The sequence below is a fragment of the Hyperolius riggenbachi genome, chromosome 3 (assembly GCF_040937935.1).
Source record: "Hyperolius riggenbachi isolate aHypRig1 chromosome 3, aHypRig1.pri, whole genome shotgun sequence".
In the NCBI taxonomy this organism is placed as follows: domain Eukaryota; kingdom Metazoa; phylum Chordata; class Amphibia; order Anura; family Hyperoliidae; genus Hyperolius; species Hyperolius riggenbachi.
This window is the reverse complement of record NC_090648.1, coordinates 240,048,310-240,074,037: the sequence shown is the minus strand read 5'-3', so window position 1 is coordinate 240,074,037 and position 25,728 is coordinate 240,048,310. Positions and strand designations below refer to the sequence as shown.

At 44.3% G+C, this 25,728-nt stretch overlaps 1 protein-coding gene across 1 annotated transcript in view; it reads right to left on the bottom strand.

The window, feature by feature from the left end:
* Positions 1-25,728, bottom strand: part of LOC137562283 (collagen alpha-1(VII) chain-like) — a 519,927-nt gene that overhangs the window by 230,805 nt on the left and 263,394 nt on the right. The window contains exons 70-74 of the mRNA XM_068273618.1: positions 19,933-20,007; positions 14,476-14,511; positions 12,305-12,349; positions 11,809-11,844; positions 2,555-2,590 (exon numbers count right to left, since the gene is read on the bottom strand). Coding sequence (XP_068129719.1) covers positions 2,555-2,590; positions 11,809-11,844; positions 12,305-12,349; positions 14,476-14,511; positions 19,933-20,007 — 228 coding nt within the window. The remainder of the gene's footprint in view (positions 1-2,554; positions 2,591-11,808; positions 11,845-12,304; positions 12,350-14,475; positions 14,512-19,932; positions 20,008-25,728) is intronic.

Here is a 25,728-nt window from a genome sequence, read left to right as displayed (position 1 = left end):
TGTCATTACTTGCATTAACTGGTGAAAAGTTGTCTCTTATGTGCATTTACTGGGGAAACGCTGTCTGTCATTATGTGCATGAACTGGTGAAAAGTTGTCTCTTATGTGCATTTACTGGGGAAATGCAGTCTGTCATTATGTGCATTTACTGGTGAAAAGTTGTCTCTTATGTGCATTTACTGGGGAAATGCTGTCTGTCATTATGTGCATGAACTGGTAAAAAGTTGTCTCTTATGTGCATTTACTGGGGAAATGCAGTCTGTCATTATGTGCATTTACTGGTGAAAAGTTGTCTCTTATGTGCATTTACTGGGGAAATGCTGTCTGTCATTATGTGCATGAACTGGTGAAAAGTTGTCTCATATGTGCATTTACTGGGGAAATGCAGTCTGTCATTACATGCATTAACTGGTGAAAAGTTGTCTCTTATGTGCATTTACTGGGGAAATGCAGTCTGTCATTATGTGCATTTACTGGTGAAAAGTTGTCTCTTATGTGCATTTACTGGGGAAATGCTGTCTGTCATTATGTGCATGAACTGGTGAAAAGTTGTCTCTTATGTGCATTTACTGGGGAAATGCAGTCTGTCATTACATGCATTAACTGGTGAAAAGTTGTCTCTTATGTGCATTTACTGGGGAAACGCTGTCTGTCATTATGTGCATGAACTGGTAAAAAGTTGTCTCTTATGTGCATTTACTGGGGAAACATTGTCTGTCATTATGTGCATTTACTGGTGAAAAGCTGACTCTTATGTGCATTTACTGGTGAAAGGCTATCTGTCATTATGTGCGTTTACTTCATGTTCTTAATGTAACTACGTTAGCTGGTACAACTACATTACAGTTAGCCCCGCCCACATGACGTCATGATCACGCCCAATTTTTCTGCCCCCCCCCCCGCCAAGCCCGGCCTGCCAGCCCTTGTGCCCCCTTTGAGCCCCCCCAAAAATCTGAAGCTGGAGCCGCCGCTGATTGTGTCCCTAAAAAAAGCGCATCCAATCGCTACAGGCAGCAACTATTATAGGTGGCCATGGATCTTAAGGCCAAATACAGGTGACACAAGGGTTAATTAGGTAGGGGTTAAAACTTATAGGGATACTTAAAGAGGAACTTCAGCCTAAACAAACATACTGTCATTACGTTACATTAGTTATGTTAATTAAAATAGATAGGTAATATAATCTCTTACCCACCCTGTTTTAAAAGAACAGGCAAATGTTTGATTTCATGAGGACAGCCATCTTTTTGGTTGAAAGGAGGTGACAGGGAGCATGAAACACAGTTCCAACTGTCCTGTGTGCTGATTACACCTCCCAGTTGCTAGGCAACGTGAATAACAACATAGGAAATCCCATCATGCTTTGCACAGCATCAGGGAAAAAAAGCCCGGGCAGTTTTCTTTGATGGGTGGAGCTTAGCTCAAAATTCAGCTAAAAATAATGCTTTGGTAAGAAAAACAAAGTTCTGATGCTGTGAAACTGTTAAAGAAACACCAAGCCTTTTTAGTTCTGCTGAGTAGATTTTTAGTCCGGAGGTTCACTTTAAGTCACTCTAAAAAATGCAGTTTTGCTTACCTGGAGCTTCTACCGGCTGCCTGCAGTCGGCCTGTGCCTGTGCCAGTACTCTAGGATGTTCCAGTCCCCCGCCGCAGATCAGTTTTGCATTCAGCGATGACTGGCCACTGTGCCTGTGCGGCCCAGGCCGCACACGTCCTCATTTGCACTACTGGCGCCTGGAGTGTCCTGCGCAGGGGCAGCAGAGATTTTCTTGTACTGCATCTGTGCAGGAAGCTCCCAGCACTGGGAGTACGAACAAGGATGCACGCAACCAGGGAAGTGTTGGCGCAGTGGCCGGCAACAGGCTCAGTCGTCAAAATGTAAACTGAGTTGCAGTGGGGGACCGGAGCATCCTAGAGTACCAGGGCGGGCACAGGCTGACTGCATTTTTTAGTGTGACTTAACTATCCCTTTAATCACAGGAAGGGAAAATACTTTACTTTTTAATGTGACACTGTCACTCTGAACTGGTTAAACTACCACCGAGCAAGAAAATATTCAGATTAATTTTGACAGTACCCTTTTTACCTACTTTTTGGTACTTTTTCAACTGCAGGGTGTTAATAAAGTATTTTAAACACAATGAAAAATTATTTCCTACGAGAAAAATGTGCTGTGCTGTATAGCTATACCAAAATGATTTATGGTACTGCAAATCCTATTTATTTTATTTGCATGGTGATAAAACAACCTGTGGAGTGATTAACATGTTAATTAGCTGATGTAATGTCTGCAACAGTCCTAGCACTTTAAAAAGATATTAGAGTTTTAGTAAGATTTTTCTCTACATTCCACCAAAGTATACAGTTCATTTTATGAATTTGTGAAGTTTTTTCTTAATGAAATTAGTTCCACTTTAACATTTTTATTCTTGATGAGCATCAAACTCTACTTCTTGCATATTCACACATTTTACTTTACATCACATCTTAAAAGCATAACAATTTCAGATTAGCACAATAATTTCAAAGAAAACAGTAAAAATAAATGTGTTACCTTTTGACCATTTTCGCCAATATCTCCCTTCTCCCCCTGAATATAACAACATTAAAGAAAAAATAATCATTTAAAAATATTTGTTTGTGACCTCTTGGTGCAGTTTATGTCATATTTGCAGTAAGATTTTATTTTTAATAACATTACATGTCATAGTTTGTATGTTCTCCCATGTCTGTGTGGGTTTCCTCCTGGCTCTCTGATTTCTTCCCACATCCCAAAAACATACAGATAAGTTTATTGGTTACCCCTAAAAATCGTCCCTAGACTGTGATACATACATAAACATATGAATGCGGTAGGGATTAGATTGTGAGCCCCTCTGAGGGACAGTTAAGTGACAAGACAATACACTGTAGAGCGCTGCAGAAGATATCAGCACTATATAAATACTAAATAATATTAATAATACATGGTGGATTGTCCAGATTTTATCTTACTTCATCGTGTTGCACTGTATTGAAAATAATGATCCATACTGCAATAAGCCAGACAAATTTATCGACTTGAAAAAAAAAAAGGTTACAGAATCTTGAATATGAATCTGTTCCAATTTTGCTTGTGCTAGTTAACCATGCATGTGGGAGAGTGTGTGCCCTCTAGTTAATAATTTCATTGCTGGTAAATGTCCAGACCCTATAGATAGACGTGCACATTTATCTTACGTTATTGGCTTGACTTATCAAGGCCCATGTAGTACCACACTGAGTGGCAGCTCCAGCATGGACACATTTACATTTCCCACCAGATATTTTCATTGGTTTATAATTCCGCACCAATGATAACTCTGGGTTAGAGATGTACCGAACGGTTCGCCGGCGAACGGTTCCAGGCGAACATTGGGGGTTCGCGTTCGCCTGCACCAGGCGAACCTTTGCGGAAGTTCGATTCGCCCCCATAATGCACTATGAGGGTCAACTTTGACCCTCTGCATCACAGTCAGCAGGCACATTGTAGCCATTCAGGCTACAGTAAGCCCTGGAGCCCCACCCCCCCTTATATAAGGCAGGGTCTGGCGGCTATTACACTAACCCGTGTGCCTGCTATTAGACAGACTAGGGAGAGCTGCTGCAGACTTGTTCTTCTAGGGACAGATTAGTTAGGTTCTTGGCTGCTTAGTTTGCTCCTGGCTGATTGTTATTGCTCTTATAGCAACCTAGCTCTTTTCAGAGCTCATCCTGTACTTTATTTTTTTTACTGTGTGTCAAACTGACACTTTTGTTGCATGCACAGCCTTGCTAATTGATAGTGTGTGTGTGCCACTGCAAGCAGCCCAGCACATTCAGTGACTGACTACCTGTGTGTGTGACAGGGAGCTGCACATTGTACTACCCAGTACTGCATATACCCAGTACCTGTTGTGTTTACTTAACCCACCTCATCACTGCATATACCTAGATTTGTGTTAAGTGAACCCAGCTCACTGCATCCTACTACTACCTGTTGTGTTTACTTAACCCACCTCATCACTGCACATAACTACCTGTAGTGTTGAGTGAACCCAGCTCACTGCATATACCTACTACCTGTTGTGTTTATTTAACCCACCTCCTCACTGCACATATCTACCTGTTGTGTTGAGTGAACCCAGCTCACTGCATATACCTACTACCTGTTGTGTTTACTTATCCCACCTCATCACTGCACATAACTACCTGTAGTGTTGAGTAAACCCAGCTCACTGCATATACCTACTACATGTTGTGTTGAGTGAACCCAGCTCACTGCATATACCTACTACCTGTTGTGTTGAGTAAACCCAGCTCACTGCATATACCTACTACCTGTTGTGTTTACTTAACCCACCTTATCACTGCACATAACTACCTGTTGTGTTGAGTAAACCCAGCTCACTGCATATACCTACTACCTGTTGTGTTGAGTGAATCCAGCTCACTGCATATACCTACTACCTGTTGTGTTGACTTAACCCACCTCGTCATCACTGCATATACCTAGCTTTGTGTTGAGTGAACCCAGCTCACTGCATCCTACTACTTGTTGTGTTGAGTGAACCCAGCTCACTGCATCCTACTACCTGTTGTGTTGAGTGAACCCACCTCACTGCATCCTAGTACCTTTACTGTTCAGTGAACCCAGCTCACTGCATCCTACTACCTGTTGTGTTGAGTGAACCCGCCTCACTGCATCCAAGTACCTTTACTGTTCAGTGAACCCAGCTCACTGCATCCTACTACCTGTTGTGTTGAGTGAACCCACCTCACTGCATCCAAGTACCTTTACTGTTCAGTGAACCCAGCTCACTGCATCCTACTACCTGTTGTGTTGAGTGAACCCACCTCACTGCATCCAAGTACCTTTACTGTTCAGTGAACCCAGCTCACTGCATCCTACTACCTGTTGTGTTGAGTGAACCCACCTCACTGCATCCTAGTACCTTTACTGTTCAGTGAACCCAGCTCACTGCATCCTAGTACCTTTACTGTTCAGTGAACCCAGCTCACTGCATCCTACTACCTGTTGTGTTGAGTGAACCCACCTCACTGCATTCAAGTACCTTTACTGTTCAGTGAACCCAGCTCACTGCATCCTACTACCTGTTGTGTTGAGTGAACCCACCTCAATGCATCCTAGAACCCACCTCAATGCATCCTAGTACCTTTACTGTTCAGTGAACCCAGCTCACTGCATCCTAGTACCTTTACTGTTCAGTGAACCCAGCTCACTGCATCCTACTACCTGTTGTGTTGAGTGAACCCACCTCACTGCATCCAAGTACCTTTACTGTTCAGTGAACCCAGCTCACTGCATCCTACTACCTGTTGTGTTGAGTGAACCCACCTCACTGCATCCAAGTACCTTTACTGTTCAGTGAACCCAGCTCACTGCATCCTACTACCTGTTGTGTTGAGTGAACCCACCTTACTGCATCCTAGTACCTTTACTGTTCAGTGAACCCAGCTCCCTGCATCCTACTACCTGTTGTGTTGAGTGAACCCACCTCACTGCATCCAAGTACCTTTACTGTTCAGTGAACCCAGCTCACTGCATCCTACTACCTGTTGTGTTGAGTGAACCCACCTCACTGCATCCTAGTACCTTTACTGTTCAGTGAACCCAGCTCACTGCATCCTAGTACCTTTACTGTTCAGTGAACCCAGCTCACTGCATCATACTACCTGTTGTGTTGAGTGAACCCACCTCACTGCATCATACTACCTGTTGTGTTGAGTGAACCCACCTCACTGCATCCAAGTACCTTTACTGTTCAGTGAACCCAGATCACTGCATATACCTAGCATCCCCCCGAGATGGACAAAATGGACAAACCAGGTAGAGGAAGAGGTGGAGGCAGACCCAGAGGAAGGCCACCAGGCACCGGCAGGTCTGTGCGAGGTGGTGTTGCTGTGATTTCGTGCGGACCTGGCCCAAAATACAGTGCTCAGAAGAAGGCACGTGCCATCACTTCCCAAAATCGTGAGGAGGTGATTGAGTATTTAACACAGAACACCTCATCTCCCGCAGCCACCATCGCTACAACAAGCACCACATCCGCTGCATTTGACACTTCACAGGAGTTATTTGGTGGTGGTGGTAAAATCACCGATTCACAGCCACTACTGCAACAACAAGAAGAAGGCGCAGGTACATCACCTCCTACGTCTGAGTTAGGTGGCGATAGTATGGACGTAACGTGTGAGGAGGGGGCTGATGAAACACCTGAAGTTGGCGCAGTTGAGGAGGTGTCTGAGGAAAGTGCAGCTGGCCAGGAGGATTATGATGATGATTATACGGATACCACATATGTTCCTGGTAAAGGAGATGACCAGGGGGACAGTTCAGAGGAGGAGTCAGAGAGGACTAGGAGGAGACGACTCCATGATAGAAGCAGAGGGAGCTCGTCCTCAGAAACAGCTGGGGGCAGTGTCCGGCGCCATGTATCGTTAGCTATGGCCAGCCAGCCAACATGCCCTTCAACGTCAGCTGCTGATGCCACCGTAGCGCCATCAGCCCAGGAGGGCCAGCGGTTTGGAAATTTTTTCACGTGTGTGTCTCAGATCGGAGCAAAGCCATCTGTTGTCTCTGCCAGCAAAAATTGAGCCAAGGAAAGGCCAACTCTCACATAGGGACAAGTGCCTTACAAAGGCACCTGGAGAGAAGGCACAAACAGCTATGGCAAGAACACCTGAGGAAAAGCAGCACCCCTCAAAAGACAAGCCACCCTCCTTCTCCTCTTCCTCCTTCAGGTGCATCGTCTTCATCCACTTTCTCCCTTGCACCTTCACAGCCACCCTCCTCCACACCGCCTCTGCTCTTCAGCGGTTCCTTCTCCCCTGCCCACAGCAGTACCCAGCTGTCCGTGAAGGAAGTATTTGAGCGGAAGAAGCAAATGTCTGCCAGTCACCCTCTTGCCCGGCGTCTGACAGCTGGTGTGGCGGAACTATTAGCTCGCCAGCTATTACCATACAAGCTGGTGCAGTCGGAGGCTTTCCGTAAGTTTGTGGCCATTGGTACACCGCAGTGGAAGATACCAGGCTGCAATTATTTTTCACAAAAGGCCATACCCAAACTCTACCGTGCAGTTGAGAGGCAAGTGGTGTCATCTCTGGCACACAGCGTTGGGTCAAGGGTCCACCTGACCACGGATGCCTGGTCTGCCAAGCACGGGCAGGGCCACTACATTACATACACAGCCCATTGGGTCAACCTGGTGACCGATGGCAGCAAGCAGGGAGTACGTGGCTGCGCAGAGGACCGACTTGTCACACCTCCACGGCTTGCAGGCAGGCCTCCAGCCACCTCCTCTCCACTTGCTATCACCGCTTCGCTGTCGTCATCCTCCTCCTCCTCCTCCTTGGCTGGTGCCGCCATCTCCTCTCCAGCTACACAGTCCCAGCACCCCAGGGCCTATGCTGCATGCCAGGTACGACGGTGTCACGCAGTGTTAGACATGTCTTGCCTGAAAGCGGAGAGTCACACTGGAGCAGCTCTCCTGGCTGCTCTTAACAAACAGGTGGAGCAATGGCTGACCCCGCACAAGCTTGAGATCGGCAATGTGGTGTGTGACAACGGCAGCAATCTCATTGCTGCGTTGAATTTGGGAAAGCTGACACACATACCCTGCATGGCACATGTGCTTAATCTGGTCGTGCAAAGATTTGTGTCCAAGTACCCAGGCTTAGAGGACGTCCTGAAGCAGGCCAGGAAGTTGTGTGGGCATTTCAGGCGCTCTTACAAGGCCATGGCACGCTTTGCGGAGATTCAGCGTAGAATCAACTTGCCAGTAAGACGCCTGATTTGCGATAGCCCGACTCGCTGGAATTCCACCCTGCTGATGTTCTCTCGCCTGCTAGACCAGGAAAAAGCCGTCACCCAGTACCTGTATAATTACAGTACAAGTACACAATCTGGGAGGATGGGAATGTTATGGCCCAACAACTGGACACTGATGCGAAATGCATGCAGGGTCATGGAGCCCTCTGAGAAGGTGACCAAACTGGTGAGTCGTGATGAGGGCACCCTCAGCGACTTGATCCCCTACGCCTACTTCCTGGAGCGTGCCGTGCATAGAGTGGTGGATACAGCTGTGGAGGAGCGTGAACAAGAAGAGTTAGGGCAGCAGGAGTCGTGGGAGCCATTTACACACGAACCCGATGTTTCCACAACACCGGCGGCAGCACAGAGGGGGGAGGAGGAGGAAGAAGAGGAGTTGTGTGGGGAAGGGGAGGAGTCAGACTCTGATGATGGTGATGATGAGGAAGGTGTTTCTGTGGAGGAGGAAGAGGCGGCAGAAGGAGAACAACCGCGGCAGCCATCACAGGGGGCTTCTGCTGCTCCACGTTCCCGTGGTATTGTTCGTGGCTGGGGGGAGGAAGAGGAGTTGCTTCCCATCACTGAGGAAGAGCAAGAGGAGATGGAGAGTACGTCTGCATCCAGCTTTGTGCAGATGTCCTCTTTCATGTTGTCCAGCCTGTTGAGGGACCCCCGTATCAAAAAACTCAAGGCGAATGACCTGTACTGGGTGGCCACGCTACTAGACCCTCGGTACAGGCACAAAGTGGCGGACCTCTTACCAACTCAACAAAAGGCGGAAAGGATGCAGCACTTGCAGAACAAGCTGTCGATGATGCTTTACAATGCATTTAAGGGTAATGTGGCTGCACAACGCAATCAAGGTACCACTGGCAGTAACCCTCCTCCTCCAAAGTCCACGCAGGCAAGGACAGGACGCTCCAGCGATCTCAGGGTGATGTCGGACATGCGGACGTTCTTTAGTCCAACTCCTCGCCATAATCCTTCCAGATCCACCCACCACTAACGCCTGGACCGGCAGGTAGCCGACTACCTGGCCTTGAGTGTGGATGTAGACTCTGCGAAAAGCGACGATGAACCCTTGGACTACTGGTTGCGCAGGCTTGACCTGTGGCCAGAGCTGTCCCAGTTTGCCATACAACTTCTCTCTTGCCCTGCCGCAAGCGTCCTGTCAGAAAGGACCTTCAGTGCAGCTGGAGGCATAGTTACTGAGAAGAGAAGTCGCCTAAGTCACGACAGTGTTCAGTACCTGACCTTTATCAAAATGAATGAGGAATGGATCACGGAGGGCTACTGCACGACCAAAGTCTAAGTCAGTCCCCACACACAGCATCTCTGCCTGCAGGCCGCTTGACTGCCTTCTCCGCCACCACCAACAGGGTCCAGGACTCTAGGCAGAATCCTGAATTTTTAAGGCCGCTGCTAGCAGCGGCCTCTACACTAATTTTTCTGGTGCGTGTACATGTGCCCATCCCCCTTCGTGATCATTATCTTGCCGCGGTGATGGGGCTTGCGCATCACAATGAAGCAATGACCACCGGCTATTTGAGTGTCTCGGGTGGCGGTGGCACACAAAAGATAATAAGGTCGTTGCTTCATTGTGGTCAGACCAAATTTGATCAGCTGGACAGTCACTGTTCTGTCATTCAGCTACATCAGCCGGTCGAGCATATGGGCTGAAAAGCTACCATCACCTGCACACTCCTCATGGTGCGCACCAGTCCAGCACGGCCGTCACTACACAAACAGCTGTTTGCAGTCACTGCATACCTTTCACTGCATCTGTGACTGCACATTATAACTGGCAGTCAGTGCATAACTTGCACTTGAATGGATACACTTTTAAACAATTTAAAAATACAACCATCTAAACTTTCAAACAATTTAAAAATACAACCATCTAAAGTTTCAAACAATTTAAAACTACAACCATCTATCATTTTCAAACAATTTTAAAAAAGGGCAAAAAAACGTGCCCTCCGTAAAACATTCTTGGCAAATGCTTTCGACTTGGTTTGTCTTCCGCTGGGTCAAGGGTCCATCTGACCACAGATGCCTGGTCTGCAAAGCACGGTCAGGGCAGCTACAGCATGGGTCTCAGCAGGCTCCCACCTCGGGCCGGAATCTAACCTTCATTCACCGCGGTGACAATTGCAGACTTGCCCTCCATAACGGATTCCCGTTAAAAGGATTTAAAGTTGATTCATTACAATTAGGGCCTCAAAGTCCTGTATTGCATGCCTGCCTGCTGCCCTCCTTGGATGTGCAGTGGTAGCCATTGCTCAGGCTCCACACCGGATTCCATCCCTCATTTCCCGGCCATTACCCGGGGTCACTCACAAATGGCAGACTTGCCCGCCTCCATATGATTCTCGTGAAAGGAATGTGGTGTCATCTTTGCCCGCCATAACGGATTCCCGTTAAAGGATTTAAAGTTGATTCATGACAATTAGGGCCACAAAAGGTCCTCCTGAGTCCTGTATTGTTATTTTTGGTCACTACCTCAGGGCGGGCGTGCATGCCTGCCTGCCTGCTGCCCTCCTTGCTTGGATGTGCAGTGGTAGCCGTTGCTCAGGCTCCACACCGGATTTAAACCCTTCATTCCCCGGCCATTACCCGGGGTCACAAATGGCAGACTTGCCCGCCTCCATATGATTCTCGTGAAAGGAATGTGGTGTCATCTTTGCCCGCCATAACTGGTTCTCGTTAAAGGATTTAAAGTACATTCATTTCAAATACACAGCAGGGCCTCGAAAGTCCTCCTCCTGTATTGTTATTTTTGGTCACTACCTCGGGGCGGGCGGGCGTGCATGCCTGCCTGCTGCCCTCCTTGGATGTGTAGTGGTAGCCGTTGCTCAGGCTCCACACCGGATTCAAACCCCTCATTCCCCGGCCATTGCCCGGGGTCACAATGGACTTGCCCGTCTCCACAGGATTCTCATTGCAGCGGTACTGAACAAGTACACAGCAAGTAGAAAATGTTATTTAAAAACAAAACGTAAGCTTTTTAACAATGCCATGGAAAGTTGAGAAGGAAGTCACACATTACCTGACATCACTGAGTGAGGAAGAGCAATCTCGCCATGTTGCGCAGTAGTCCAGCATGGCCGTCACTACACAAACAGCTGTTTGCGGTGCGTTACACAGTGAGTGTGGTGTGTCAGTGTGAAGCAGTACTCTAATTACACTCCCTGATTGATCTATACACATGCAAGATGTTTTAAAGCACGTTAGGCCTGCAATTTAGCATTCAATGTAATTTCTGCCCTTAAAACGCTGCTTTGCGTCACATCCAGATTTTTCCCCGGGACTTTTGGCATGTATCCCACTCCGCCATGCCCCCCTCCAGGTGTTAGACCCCTTGAAACATCTTTTCCATCACTTTTGTGGCCAGCATAATTTTTTCTGTTTTTCAAAGTTCGCCTCCCCATTGAAGTCTATTGCGGTTCGCGAAATTATCCGCGAACCAAACCTTCCGCGGAAGTTCGCGAACCGAAAATCGGCGGTTTGCGACATCTCTACTCTGGGTGGCAATTTCAAATAAGCTTTAGTGAGAAATGCATAAAAGCCCTGGTGCAATATAGATAATAGTAGTAGTGTCTTGTAGTGTATAGCACGTTTGCTTTGCAGCGTTCGGTCCCCGGTTCAAATCCCAGCCAGGGAAAAATCTGCAAAGAGTTTGTATGTTCTCCACGTATCTGCTTGGATTTCCTCCAGGCACTCCGGTTTCTTATCACATCCCAAAAACATACAGATAAGTTCATTGGTTTACCCCTTAATTGTCCCTAAATTACAATGGACATATGACTATGGTAGGGATTAGATTGTGAGCTCCTCTCAAGGACAGTTAGTGACAGAGAAAATATATGACTTGTTTTAGGCACCACAATGCAGGTGTCCTTAGTTCAACTGTTCTAGGTGAAACAGCACTAAAAGTTGCTGAAATTGAATTGTGTAACATTTTGTATTGACAAGCTTACCTTTTGCCCAGGTATTCCAGGATGCCCAGGTTCACCCTGCCATTGTAATACAAGCAGACTGAGATATACTTTTTTGTTACCAATCACAGGCATATGTAAAGTCCTATTTGAAAAACATGACCCTGACTTTTTCTTTTCTGTCTTCTACTGAAAGCTGCACATATGCTACCTAATTTTAGGACTAGTTGAAGCATTGCTACTGACATACTGTATAGTACATGCACAGTTGCTCTCTGATTGTAGTGTTGTTAAAGACCTTGAATTATTGACCTTTTGTATGCAAAATATAATAACCAGCTCCTGCTGAAAAGGAAAGGTACAGAAATGAATGCAAAGTCACAGTCCAAAGTTTTCCATGTTTAGTGTGTTGGTTTTTATTTAATCATGAGCAGGCAGGCACCCAGACTACTTTACTGTCTAGTTTTGGTATACAACTCCTTTAATTACTATTATACACAAAAATTTAATTTTTACCCAAGAAATAGATCACAAATACCTTCTGTGTGATATCTCTCTGAGGTCCTGGACATTTCTTTCCTTCCTGTTGTGAGAGTAACCAAAAATGCTTAAACAAACTGAAGGATAAATGCGGCCAGTTTATAAAGAAGGTAAGAATTGCTGAAATATTAAAGTTTGACTTTTGACACCTGAAAAAGAGTTTTCCCTCTACAATAGTACATTACTTTTAAGTGTTTTGGGATATTTCAAAACCTATGCAAGATTTCTTCAAATGAGCCCATTTGTTCCCTAATAACGTGAAAAGTTTTTACTTGTTTCACAAAAAATACATTATACACACATTCATAGTAAAACTAATAAGAACAAAATAACAACATTAAAGTAATACAATGATGGCAAAATGCACATACTAAAAACAAATAAAAATATCTAAAGAAAATAAATCAATAAATGAAAGCAGCAGTAAAACAATACCATAATAAAACTTAGAAATTGAAATAATCAATAACTGATTCAACAAAGTTGTTAATGCAAAACAGCAGTATAATATATTAGCAATATAATGAGGGTCAGCTGGATAGGGTATTAGTAAGGCTCGTAGGATTTGATCCCTTGACCAGGTTTCGAATCCCGGCTCAAGGCAGTATATAAAACAAAAAGGAGTCTTTGGGCAAGGCTCCCTAATGATCCTAGTTGCCCGTGGAGCACACCCTAAGTAGCTGCAGCGATGGAGGCTTTGAGTCCGCCAGGAGAAAAGTGCGCTATACATGTTTGTGTCTTGTCTTGTCTAATATCACAATAGCATACAAATTATTACATAATTATAAAAATAATTATAATTATACTTTATTTCAAGTTATTTACTTCAGATATAAGTTTAAATCAGTTTTAAACGCTCACTTACACCTGATGAGCTTTCCCTACTTAGGCTATCATCCATAAAAGCAGTGCAATAAAAAAAATCTGGGAGGGAAAATACCGCATTCAGTATTTTAGACTTCTGTGTGCTAATTCATAAACATTTTCACAGCTGCGGTAGAAATGTGGAAATTTTCCGAGCTGAGTTGTAGGTAACATGAGGCTGAGTTGTTACATTAATGAGCCAGCTGATTTGTTGCATTTGTTACATTCCTGGTCTCCGTGCAGAGACAGCGTTACAACAAAAGAGGCAGCCCCAACTTCCCTTTGGATGTGCATTTTTTTTAACTGCCTCTGACAGCCCTGAATCTTCTCTGAATCTGTCTATTAAGCCTCATCTACACGCGTAGATGACGCTGCGATCCGGCGGCTCGATTAGCCACCGGATCGCCTCTTCCGCGTACCCGCCGCATCGGATTCGATCCGCCCCCGGTGCCGCTTATCTTCCGCTCGATTCCCTGCCATTGTCCCCTCGTGGGGAACGAGCAGGGAATCGGAGGTGGCAAGATCCACCCTGTCGGATCTTATCAATCGAGCCGCATCAGCGGCTCGATTGATAAGTAACATCGGAGCCTCATCTACGCGTGTAGACGAGGCTTAAGTCTTTTTAAACAATCTATGCAATTGCCACAACTTAGAAAAACTTCAAGAAACTTTACACATGCAGGCTTTGTGAAGTGAAATATATTTGAAAAAAGGTACCCAAGAGGTTAAAAACACAGCCTGGGGTATTCCGGAAAGCCTTGTTTGTTCTGCTCACACTGCTACTGCCTGGGGGAGCTCTGTCCCCATTAACTTTGTTCTTATCCACTGGCTTATCACCTCTTCAGCTGGTTTATCACCTCTTCAAAGCAGACTGTATTTTTCCGTGTCAATACCGCCTGCTCTAATCTTTATGAATTGACATTTAATTACATTTTACGACATGTGCTGGAGGTGTTCACTGCACAAAGCGGTACTTTATCTCCCTGGTCTGTAATTGTAGCTTTTCACCTGGAAAAAGCTTTTCTGAATGGACACTTTGCTAAGTGCTCGGGAAAGTCTGCTGTTTTCAGCATTACCGCATGCGGTAATGCTTTATGAATGATAGCCCATATATCCAAGTGGTTCATATGTATTACCTTTAGCATACTTTTTTCTCGGAAGTTAACCTTTTTTCTCAGAAGGTGGATTCAACACTCTAAAATATATTGTGAATTGTTTTCCATGCCACTACAGATTAGGTTTTGGTCTTCATGCCTTTGTACTCAGTGTATGAAATAACTTTGTAAATCCTGTTTTAATATGTACCTTTTTCCTTTTTCCTCCTTGTGTCCCAGGGTATGCCTTAAAAAATAAAAAGCAAAAAAAGAGGTATGGAAACACTAGTTCAGCAGCAATGTTATTAGTCAAATAAATACAAAAAACATGTTTTGTATTATTTCATGCTTTTTTGCACACCAGTTAAAATTCCAAAGCAGATCATAGGCATAATGCAATTTCAGCAATCATTGGCATTAAGTTCCAGAGACAGATTGCAGAAGGCGAAGCTGATAATCAGAGCAGTTAAGCTACGTAACCACTGAAAGATTGTGTGAATTACTCAACAAAAAGAACGTTCCATGATCTATCTTTCACAATATCTACTCAATATGATGTGAACGACGTGATGTGTTGACAGGCGATATGGTAAATGATGCAGAACATGCAACAAGTGGCGTAGACTTTGCGTACACGTACCTGTGTACACACTGGTCACTATGAACAGTTATCTGCTGATGTGATCCATCATGACATTCGTTAAAAACATGCGAGAGTGATTGTAGATCATTCATATAAACACATAGGCCCATATGCAATTTTCACTTGAGTAATCTCCTAGGTGATATTTTTAAATGTGTCGATAAAATGCTATTTAAGCCACCAGAAAGCAAGAAAATACTCAAAATAATTTTGATATCACTTTTTCATTTACATTTCGGTACTTTTTTAATTGAAAAGTGCTGGAAAGTTATTTTAAATAGAAGGTGAAAAATTAGCTCCTAGGTGAAAACTCAGGTGAAAAAGTGAATTGCATATGGGCCATAGTTTGATAACTTTTTCACCACCAATATAAGAATGATCTGGCTTTTGAAACTGTAGTGCCATGCCAATCTCTGAAAGGCAAAGTAATAAAAAGCTTGTTTGCCAGTAATTTCAGCAATTTTAAAGTGTTAACAATTATATATGCTGATTCAGTTAATGATTCGGTTAATGTTATCAGCTATGAGGCATTTTTTAAACTATAACTATATTCAAAATATCTTCTCTGCTCCAATAGGTTAGCCATACCACAAGAAGTTGGGAAGGGATTAGGGAAACAAGGTCTTACATAATGTTATCCAGGATGTCCAATGACTTCACAAAGTTTTAAAAAATATTTCTCAGCTCAAGGTTGTGCTTTTTCCACCAAAGCAAAGTGGTTACAGTATAACCTTTTTAAAAATATTTACATTTATTAGCTTAATATTCATTTTTTAATTACTCCCCCCAATCAAAGCCTTCTCAACTACCTGAACAATAGCATACATGCAAAAAAAAAAAAGGACTCCTGGGAAATGTGGGCATCGTAAATAGTCTCTAGTAGAATTTGTGCCCCGTTTGTAGCCGTTTGTATAGTGGTCCTGGCACCTGCTGCCTTTTGATGCCCAAATGTCTTCTCACAGCTGCAAGTGACATGGGCACCTCTGGGACTTGATGGGGGTTATGTTAATCTTTCTTTTTGTGTATGTGTTTCATAAATGCTGCCAAGTCTAAGCTCATACAATGGGCTACCGACTTTCCCCGAAAATAATACATCCTCTGAAAATAAGACCTAGCTTATATTTCAAGCAAGTTTGAAATATAAGCCATCCTCTGAAAATAAGACCTAGTTGGTCAGTCGCTAGCTCCCTCCCTCGCTCACTCGCTCCCTCCCTCCCTCCTTGCCTCTGCAGAGTGGCAAGCGGAGCATTACCGACAAAGAGGGAAAACTCACCGCCTTCTGACGTGCCAGCATTACCATCTCTCCTCAGTGGCGCCCGGTTTCCTCTCCTTGACAACGGCGGCTCTTGTCATGTGACGTACGCACGTCCCGACGTGTCACATGACGCGCCTGGACGTGCACGCGTCACATGACGAGCCGACGTTGTCAAGGAGAGGAAGCCGAGCGCCGCTGAGGAGAGATGGTAACGCTGGTACGTCGGAAGGCGGTGAGTTTTCCCTCTTTGTCGGTAATGCTCCGCATTCCGCTCGCCACTCTGCAGAGGGAGGGAGAGAAGGAATGGCTTTAATGGCTTGGGGTGCCACTGGGGACCAGGGGAAAATGGAAAACGCTGGGGGCTGCCGCTGGGGACACATCTGACTACAGGGGGGGCACATCTGACTACGGGGGGGGCACATCTCACTACAGGGGGGGCATATCTGACTACAGGGAGCACATAGAGTAGTGTCACCCCTCAGATTTATAAGCCCTCCTCGAAAATAAGCCGTAGCACATCTTTTTGGAGAAAAATTAATATAATACAGTGTCTTATTTTCGGGGAAACACGGTATGTATCAATACATTGCAGGCAATAAACTTGTGCGTTGTTGGTTGTACAGTTTCTGTTATCAATTGCTTTTTAAAATTTTCAGGAAAACTATACTCTCTTGCCACCATACTCTCTTGTCCGTTAGGGATGGTTAATGGGATGCAAATAATTCTGAGTTGATGCAGTATTATATAATTTCTGTATGAAAATTGATGCAGTTTGAAAATGGACCAATCAATTTAATTCTGGATGGGACTTGATTGGTCCATTTTTTAACCTATTTTGGTTCCTGGACGTAGAAACTACGTCCAGGAACCATGCGCTCCCGCGGCTGATCACGCACGTGCACGCACGGGCCCGCGGTTCGTTAGCCAGGCAATCAGTAAATCGGGCTATGGTGCCGATCACTGATTCCTCTCCCTCGCTGAAAAAGCGACAGCTTCTCTCGGAAGCTTCGCCTTTTCTGGCTGCTACCTCCCCCATGCGTCGCTCTAAGCGTGTGTTACGCTTAGAGTGACGTCATGTAAACAAACTCATGGCCATCTTGTGGCCAAAAAGTAATGCTACAACCAAAAGTAAAAAAAAATTAAAATCAACACACATTTACATTTTAAACCTATTGTTTACATCCCACCCTCCCAAAACTACCCAAATAAAATGTTTAATATAAAAAAAAAACATTACAATAAAAAAAAAACATGTAAATATTTTCCTAAGGGTCTAAACTTTTTAAATATCAATGTAAAGATGATATATTTCTATATTTTTTTTATTTTAAACTTGTAAATAGTGATAGATGCAAAACGGAAAAAATGCATCTTTATATCCGAATAAAATATTGTCGCCATACATTGTGATAGGGACATAATTTTAACAGTGTAATAACCGGGACATATGGGCAAATACAATACGTGACTTTTAATTATGGAGGCATGTATTATTTTAAACTATAATGGCTGAAAACTGATAAATAATGATTTTTTCAGGTTTTTTTTTATTCTTCCTGTTAAAATGCATTTACAGTAAAGTGGCTCTTAGCAAAATGTTCCCCCCAAACAAAGCCTAATTGGTGGCAGAAAAAACAAGATATAGATCAGTTCATTGTGATAAGTAGTGATAAAGTTATAGGCTAATGAATGGGAGGTGAACATTTCTCAAGTGAAAACGACGGAACGCGAATGGGTTAAGCTACATACATTTGCATACAGAATTTGAATAATCTGCATAAACTTTGGATCTGCATCTCATTGACCATCCTTATTGGCCCATATGGTTGCCTGTGCCTGAGTGTATGCTGTTCTGCACAGGCATAAACAATGTGCACCCAATACTGCTATATATCTATCACATCTTTTTAATCTCTTCCAGGATGGTGGACTCACTTGAAAAGTCTCTAGTAGGAAAAGGTAACATATATAAGGGCAGGTGTGAATTTTGAACCTTTAGGCTTCTTGCACACAGGGACGTTACAGGCGCACATTAGTGCAGCCTGTAACGCTCCCCCAACGCACAGCAATGTAACACAAGTGGGCTGTTCACACTGCCCACGTTGCGTTACATTGTAACGCAGCAAAGTGCTGCATGCTGTGCGTTCTCTGCGGCTAAGCCGCGTTAGACTGTTTGCACATGCTCAGTCATGTTGGGGAGGAGGGGAGAGCGGCCGGGCACATGGCTAATTAATATCCACTGCACTCAGTGATGTGCAGTGTTTACTTCCTGGAGTGGCCGCTCTGTGCGGCGATTGGCCGGGCGGGACCACGTGATGCCGCATGCGTCCAAGAGTACGCATCACGGCATCACGGACGCCAGAGTGAGCTGCACAACGCGGCTCACTCCGACAGTCCACACCAGAGAGCACCAGGCGTTGCGTTAGGGGCACGTTATGTGCCCTATAATGTCCCCTAAACGCAACGTCCTGGTGTGTAACTAGCCTAAAGGGACACTTCAGTCAGGAATAAAAAAAAAATCAGTTTTACTTGCCTGATGCTTCTACCAGCCCCTTGCAGCCATGCCGTACCCTTGCAGTCTCTCACGCAGCCTCCAGTCCCCAGCCGCCAGCTAGTTTTGTTTTCGCTAACAGGCCCTGACAGGGAGCTGGTGGGCATTCTGCTCCTGCGCAGGCCTCACCACACATATCCTTCTTCATGTTCCTGTCCTCAACAGCGTCCTGCACAGGAGCAGGATGCTATTGCAGACGGGAACACAAAGAAAAAAAACGCATAGCCAGGTCTGTCAGGCATGTCAGAGAAAACAAAAGTAGCTGGTGGTGGGGGACCGGAGGCTCCGTAAGTGACTTCAAGGGCCCAGGACGGCAGGTGGGGGCTGGTAGAAGCCCCAGAAAAGTAAAACTGATTTCTTATTCCTGGCTTAAGTGTCCCTTTAAGGCACCTTGCACACCCGACATGTTGCTTCACATAGTGGTAGTCTTCTCCTCTGCAGTTCATCGCACGTTTCATGCAAGTCTATGGAGATTTGAATAGTCCACACAATGTGACAGAAGTATCCAAAATCTGCAGTTCCATTGCAAAGTCTGCTGTGCATTACCTCATGAACCATGCCTACCATGCCTACTGGATCATGCTGTAATGCAAGTCAATGGCCTATTCAGTCTTTGATGGTGTGGCACACATGTGTGGATGATGAGAATCCCAGTGACATGCATTCTGCCCAGCAGGGAGTACCTGCAGTGTAAAATGGCAGTGGAATGCACTTACTTATCCAGCCATTGCGGTCCTCCCTGTCTTTTGTCCTATCTTCATTGTCACTGTTGCCCCCTCACGTAACCCCAGCAGTATGTGCATACTAATGTAATGTATACTAATGTAATGGAGGGGGCGCCAATGACAATGAAGATAGAAAGACAGGGAAAGAAGGTAGTGCACCAGTCAGTGAAGAGAGTGCTCTCTGCTTCCGCTATACACTGCAGGGGTTGTGGTGATTGCTATGGGGTAGCAGAGAGACAGCTTGGGTGGAGACCTGGTGCAGGCTGACACTTCTTCTGCTCCAGAGAATGTCCATGCACACCAGGTTTAGGAATATTTTTTCCCAGGTTTTCGCCCTCTAAACCTAAATGCATCTTATGGGCAGGTGTCCCTTGTGCTGCAAGAAATACAGTATATGGTCCAGGTGTTTGATAACTATGGATATTATTACTTAGTACTAGGGAAATTATATTCTGACAGTTAACTGTGATGAGTATTTACACTACATAACTTACCACAGTCTCCTGGTCATCATCCACCATTCTTCTCGCTCTTTTTCTTCTCATATTATGGGATGAGTTAAGATTATTCTGCTTAAACAAAGAACCAGAACATAAGTGCATATACTCTTATTTAAAAAAAAAAACTAATTTTTTAAATAAAAAAATAAACATGATTATTGCAGATGATTTCTGACTTTTTATTAAGCTTCAAATCTGACATGTTGCTCAGTTGCTGCGGGTTCCTCCACAGACATCTCTTTGATAATTCTACCAATCTCTTGCTGGATTTCTCACTTGTTGTGTATGCTGATCTCCAGCACAAATGTAGCTTAGTAAGCAGAAACTTCAAAGGCTAAGGGCCATTCACACTTATCACAAATTCTGTATGTTATTTTCTCATGTATGAATCTGTTTTATGATTTTTGAGTGTGCTTGCATGCACATTTTTGGAATACAAAGTTTCCATTCATACCAATTAATTTTTTTTTGCACAAAAAATGATCTTCTTGTGTTGTTATTGAGGCACATATGATTTTAACCACTTCAGGACCACAGTGTTAAACCGCCTTAAAGACCAGGGCATTTTTCTGCTAATAGGCCACTGCAGCTTTAAGGCCAAGCTGCAGGGCCACACAACACAGCACACAAGTGATCCCTCAGAGCTCTCTGTTGGTGGGGTCTAATCGCCCTCCCTGTGTTTATTTTTTTTATAAATATTTATCTGTTTGTTTTTTGAATAAAATTGTGTATATATTTTTTTCTCCCCTGCTCCCTCCCTCCCCCCGCCAGCCTATGACAGCCGATCACTCCCCAGCCTATGGAGGGGACAGCCGTGTCACACGGCTGTCCCCAGTACAGCGCTGCTGCGGAACGCAGCACTGTACTAGCTGAAAAGATGGCGGTTTCGCCGTCTAACAGTCTCCCGAGCTGCGATCACCGCTCGGAGACTGAAGGCGGGGCGGAGCACCGCCTCCCACGCAGGAGATGCGCGCACAGCCTGCGTGCGGTCTCCTGCAATAACCGGCCCCTCGACTTGACACCAATTGGCGTTAGGCAGTCCTGGGGCTGCTGCCACAGCCACGCCCATTGCCGTGGGGCGGTCTTCAGGTAGTTAAAGTGATCTCAGAGATGCTCTGTTCTTGGCTCTAAATACATCTCTGGCAATGTATTTGGCCTGAGGAAGTGGGCATTAGACTCATGAAATGCATTGCCTGTGCATAATTAAACTTCTTACCCCTTTGTGCTTTACACCCTCCTTTGGAGGGGTGTACTCTGGCACCCAGTGGCTCCGCCATTGATAGGTCCTTTGTTGTTTTGCCAAGAGTGCGACCGAATCCAGTTCCAGCTGGTCACCTGAGGTGGTTGCCCCCTGTGCCCCCTTCCTATGTGAGTACCAGAACCTTTTTTTTTACATTTGCCATACAACTTGTGACATACTGCACCATTTGGGCTCCCGTTTGTTTCTTTTTTAGGGTGTCGATAACCCTCTACCACACCATGGGCTCGATTCACTATAGCGATCTGCCGCACGCAAAGGTTTTCACACAAACAATGTTACTTCGCATGATAAGGGAAGGTTTGCACGTGATCACGTGTGCGTTTGCTCCTCAGCCAAAAACAAATGACCAAGGACAGGTCTATGGCACAGTTTTAGGGCACTTTGACATAAACATCTGACAGCGTTGCAGGGTGTAAAATCTGAATAGTCACGCATAAAAGTTGCACTTACAGTGTGTAGTTCAAAACAAGCGCTTCTAGAGCCTGCCAGCAAGTCCTCTTCTTGTTCCTGTGCTTGGCCAGAGCAACAGGCGTGATTTTGCAGCGAGGTGCGGTGGGCGGGGCCTGGTTGTGCCGCAAGCCGCCTGATGTCACTATGCATTTCGGCGTTAACCACGCCTTCGTGAACCTGACAAAGCCGTGGTTAACTCCGAAACGCGTAGTGACATCAGACAGCTCCGTTGCAACCAGGCCCCACCCACCGCACCTCGCTCCATGCTGCAACATCGCGCCTGTTGCTCTGGCCAAGCACAGGAACAAGGAGAGGACTTGCTGGCAGGCCCTAGAAGCGCTTGTTTTGAACTACACACTGCAAGTGCAACTTTTATGCGTGACTATTTATAATTAAAAAGGTTAATGCACCAGAGGAGCGGTCTTGTTTCTTTTACTTTCTGCACAGAGTTACTGGCGCTACCCAGCACCTGGAGCAGCCCCTGAAGGCATTAAAGAACTTCCCAGTGTTAAGGCAGCACAGGATAACGTTCTAGTGTAAAATCTGAATTCCATACACTTATATACTTTGCATGTTTCTGATCAGACAGCAACATTTGTGTCTGACGCTCCACATTCTGGCTGCAAGTGGTAAATATTAAAAATGAAAACACAATAAGGTGTTCAATATGCTTTAGACATACAGTATATTTTAAAATTACTTGCTTAAAAGGCATTTTTTTTATATTTTGCAAGACTTCCATTTTCTTGCGAGTTTAAATCTAGTCTCTGGGGAGGTTACCTGAGTTCTATAGGAACTGAAATGTAATTTTTATGATAAACATTCATGTGTAATGCTTCCAATTTGGCTAAGAAGATTAAATAACGTTTGTTTGTTTTTTAGTTCTGAATAGAGCCTGGCCTGGAACAGTAAGAACTTCAGTCAGCTTTCTATTGGTGCCACTGTTCCCATAGTGAATATTTGCATAACGTGAAGGTACATTCACTAACAGCCAGTAAACATGCCATGGACAGATGGACATGGCAATTTTACTGGCTTTTAGATTAGCAGAGTAGCTTACTTTTCAGTTAGCATAGGTGGGTAACATGACTTTTCTCAAATCCACCGCGCTCAGTCAGATAAAATCCCTTTTGGGTAACGGCTTTTGCCTCCAGAATGTGCTGCTCCTGTTGTGACTCGTGAGAGGGAGTAGGATTGTTCTAACAAAAAGTAAAGCAGAAAGGAGCGCTCTTCTGGTGCATTCACTTTTTAATATGCTTCTATAAAAGATAAAATTGCACTTACGAGATCGAAGCACTATCTACCAACCTCTCATGTGTTACCTGTAAATGTCTAGGCATAGTATGCTTATTGCTTTTATCAGACATCGTACTTCTGAAATAACTGATGGTAATGGTGAGGTAATTAACCACCTGAGCGGTATGGACGAGCTCATTAGAGAGCTATGCGAACGTGAATCCTATTGGATCTTTAAAGGGACTCCGAGCAGTGCAGAAACTACGGAAAGATACATATCATTTTAAAGCTCTCTTTCTCCTCTTTCCAATGATATATAAACCGCCGCCCTATGCCTTTTAGTTTTCGCTATTTTCGCGATTGAAATTGCAGCAACCGCTATTTCAATCGCGAAAATAGAGAAAACTAAAAGGCGTAGGGCGTCGCCAGAAAGAGGAGAAAGAGAGCTTTAAAATTATATCTATCTTTTCATAGTTACTTGTATTACACAGGGCGACACATTCCCCAGTGTCAGCAGCTCCATTCAGCAGAAAAAGTCGCCCTGTGTAATACAATGTAACTATGGAAAGATGAATATCATTTTAAAGCTCTCTTTCTCCTCTTTCTGGTGACACCTAAATCGTCGCCCTACGCCTTTTAGTTTTCTCTATATTCACGATTGAAATCGTGGCCGCAGCAATTTCAGTCGCGAAAATAGCGAAAACTAAAAGGCGTAGGGCGGCGGTTTATATATCATTGGAAAGAGGAGAAAGAGAGCTTTAAAATGATATGTATCTTTCCATAGTTTCTGCACTGCTCGGAGTCCCTTTAAATTTAACTCACTGACACCAGTGGAATTAAATGAAGGGCTAGAAGTCCTATATTTGATACACCTTGTGATGGATTTGTGCTTCCTCCCTCTACTTTGCCTTTCTAGGTCACCATCTTACATCTGCTTCCTCTTTTTTATCCTCTTGGGCTCTAAACAAGCTGCACTTCCACTGTTGCACTGCTATCTTCTTGAGGCTTATTGTGGTGAGTACACCAGGGTTATTTAATTTTTTTAAGATCACACCCCTATCAGCTCCCTATATGAACACTAGCCACCTAATTGCAGCTCAACAGTTACTAAGTTGGTAGAGCTCATAATTCCATTTTTAGATAGGCTCCATTAGTAGTGTTGCTGGTTCATATCTGCTCTAATTTATTTATTATTTTTCATATGGACTATTAATCCCATTTTATGACATTAACAAATTGCACTCTATTTCTATTTTTTTATATTTTTAAATGTATCCATTTCTTTATGTGCATATACTGTACCAGTGTGAAGCCTTTGTATATACCCTTATTGGTTCCACTAATCCAGATGTAGTTGCTTATGGATTTATGAGATAGTATTTGGACTTTTTGTTATAATATTTATTTGTATTATTTTTATGGTTTTCATTTATGTATTTTTATTTCCATTTATAATTTTTATGTTTCTCCCAGAATAAGATGTATTATACAATTGTTCACATAGATACGTGTTGTGTATGACAGACGGCCGTGGGCAGCAACGTGAGTTCTCTGCAAGGATAACCCTGTGTTGGGTTCTCCCGTGCCGTAAACAGGTTGTGTCCAGCCACGGCTTTTGTTTTTTGCGTGCGTGGCCATGGTTGCCTGGAAGCCGCTCTCCCCCTCACACATGCGGTAACTATTTTGCCACCAGGTTGCACCCGTCCTTGCGTGTATGGCGTATTCATGCCGTTACTTAACAACAGTATGCGTATTTAGATGCGTCCCTTGCACCATTGCCTCATCTGACGAAGGCGTAGTAACACCGAAACGCGTCATGACGCAATAGGCGCATAGTAGCTACTTGTCCGTTGGTCCCTGTCCCGCTGGAGCTCCGATCCTTCTGGAAACCCACACTACTGGCCACAGCGTGGAGGAGACCAAGGCGTTATTGTCCATCAGAGGGAGACGAATGTGTACACCATTTGGTCTGATAAGCTGTGATTTTACTTCGATCTCGTAAGTGCAATTTTATCTTTTATAGAAGCATATTAAAATGTTAATGCACAGAAGAGCGCTCCTTTCTGCTTTACTTTATGGGTACCCTGACTGTTGCTATGGTAATGTATATTACACAACATGTATAACATATTACTGTAACAATGCCCACGTTACCCATGTACCGCAGGTTGTGCTAATTATGCAATGTGTGCTACTCTGCTGGCATAAATACTGGTAACATTGCTGTGCTCTATCTGCACATGTCGATTTTATTAGCTTCTAGTGAAATAACTCCTTTATGCCCTAGTGACAGATACCACCAGTTGAAAATATTTTGATTGGTAGCACAGGTAAACAAAACTATTTTTTTGCTAATGGAAAAGTGGCGAAAGAATAAAATCTCCAGTTTGTATTGCCTGCCTTGCTTTTGAGATTTCCCTCACTTCCTCTCCATTGACAATGATTAAGGAAAAAAAAACAGCAATAAAAAGCAGATATTCTAAAAATATGTAATTTTAGCATACAGTATCTGGGCAACATATGACCTTGGCAAAAGTTCCCAACCCCCTGATAGTTTACGGTTCAACCAGCTGGCCTCACTTGTACTTGAAAAGTCCTGGAGTTGGGCTTAAATTTAGCTGTGTGAACTGACATACTGAAAGTAACTTCTTTTGGAAGTTAAAAACTGTACTATATACAGTACATAGTGCTCAGGCTAGGAATTCATTTTTGTTTTATTTATACATCAGACTGTAAATGAAAGCTATATATTTGTGTTGAACTCAAAAAATGTGTTCGTCATTTGCTCCACCGTTGTGTTAGGAGTCACACTGGACCCCCACAATTCATAACTGCTTCAAGTC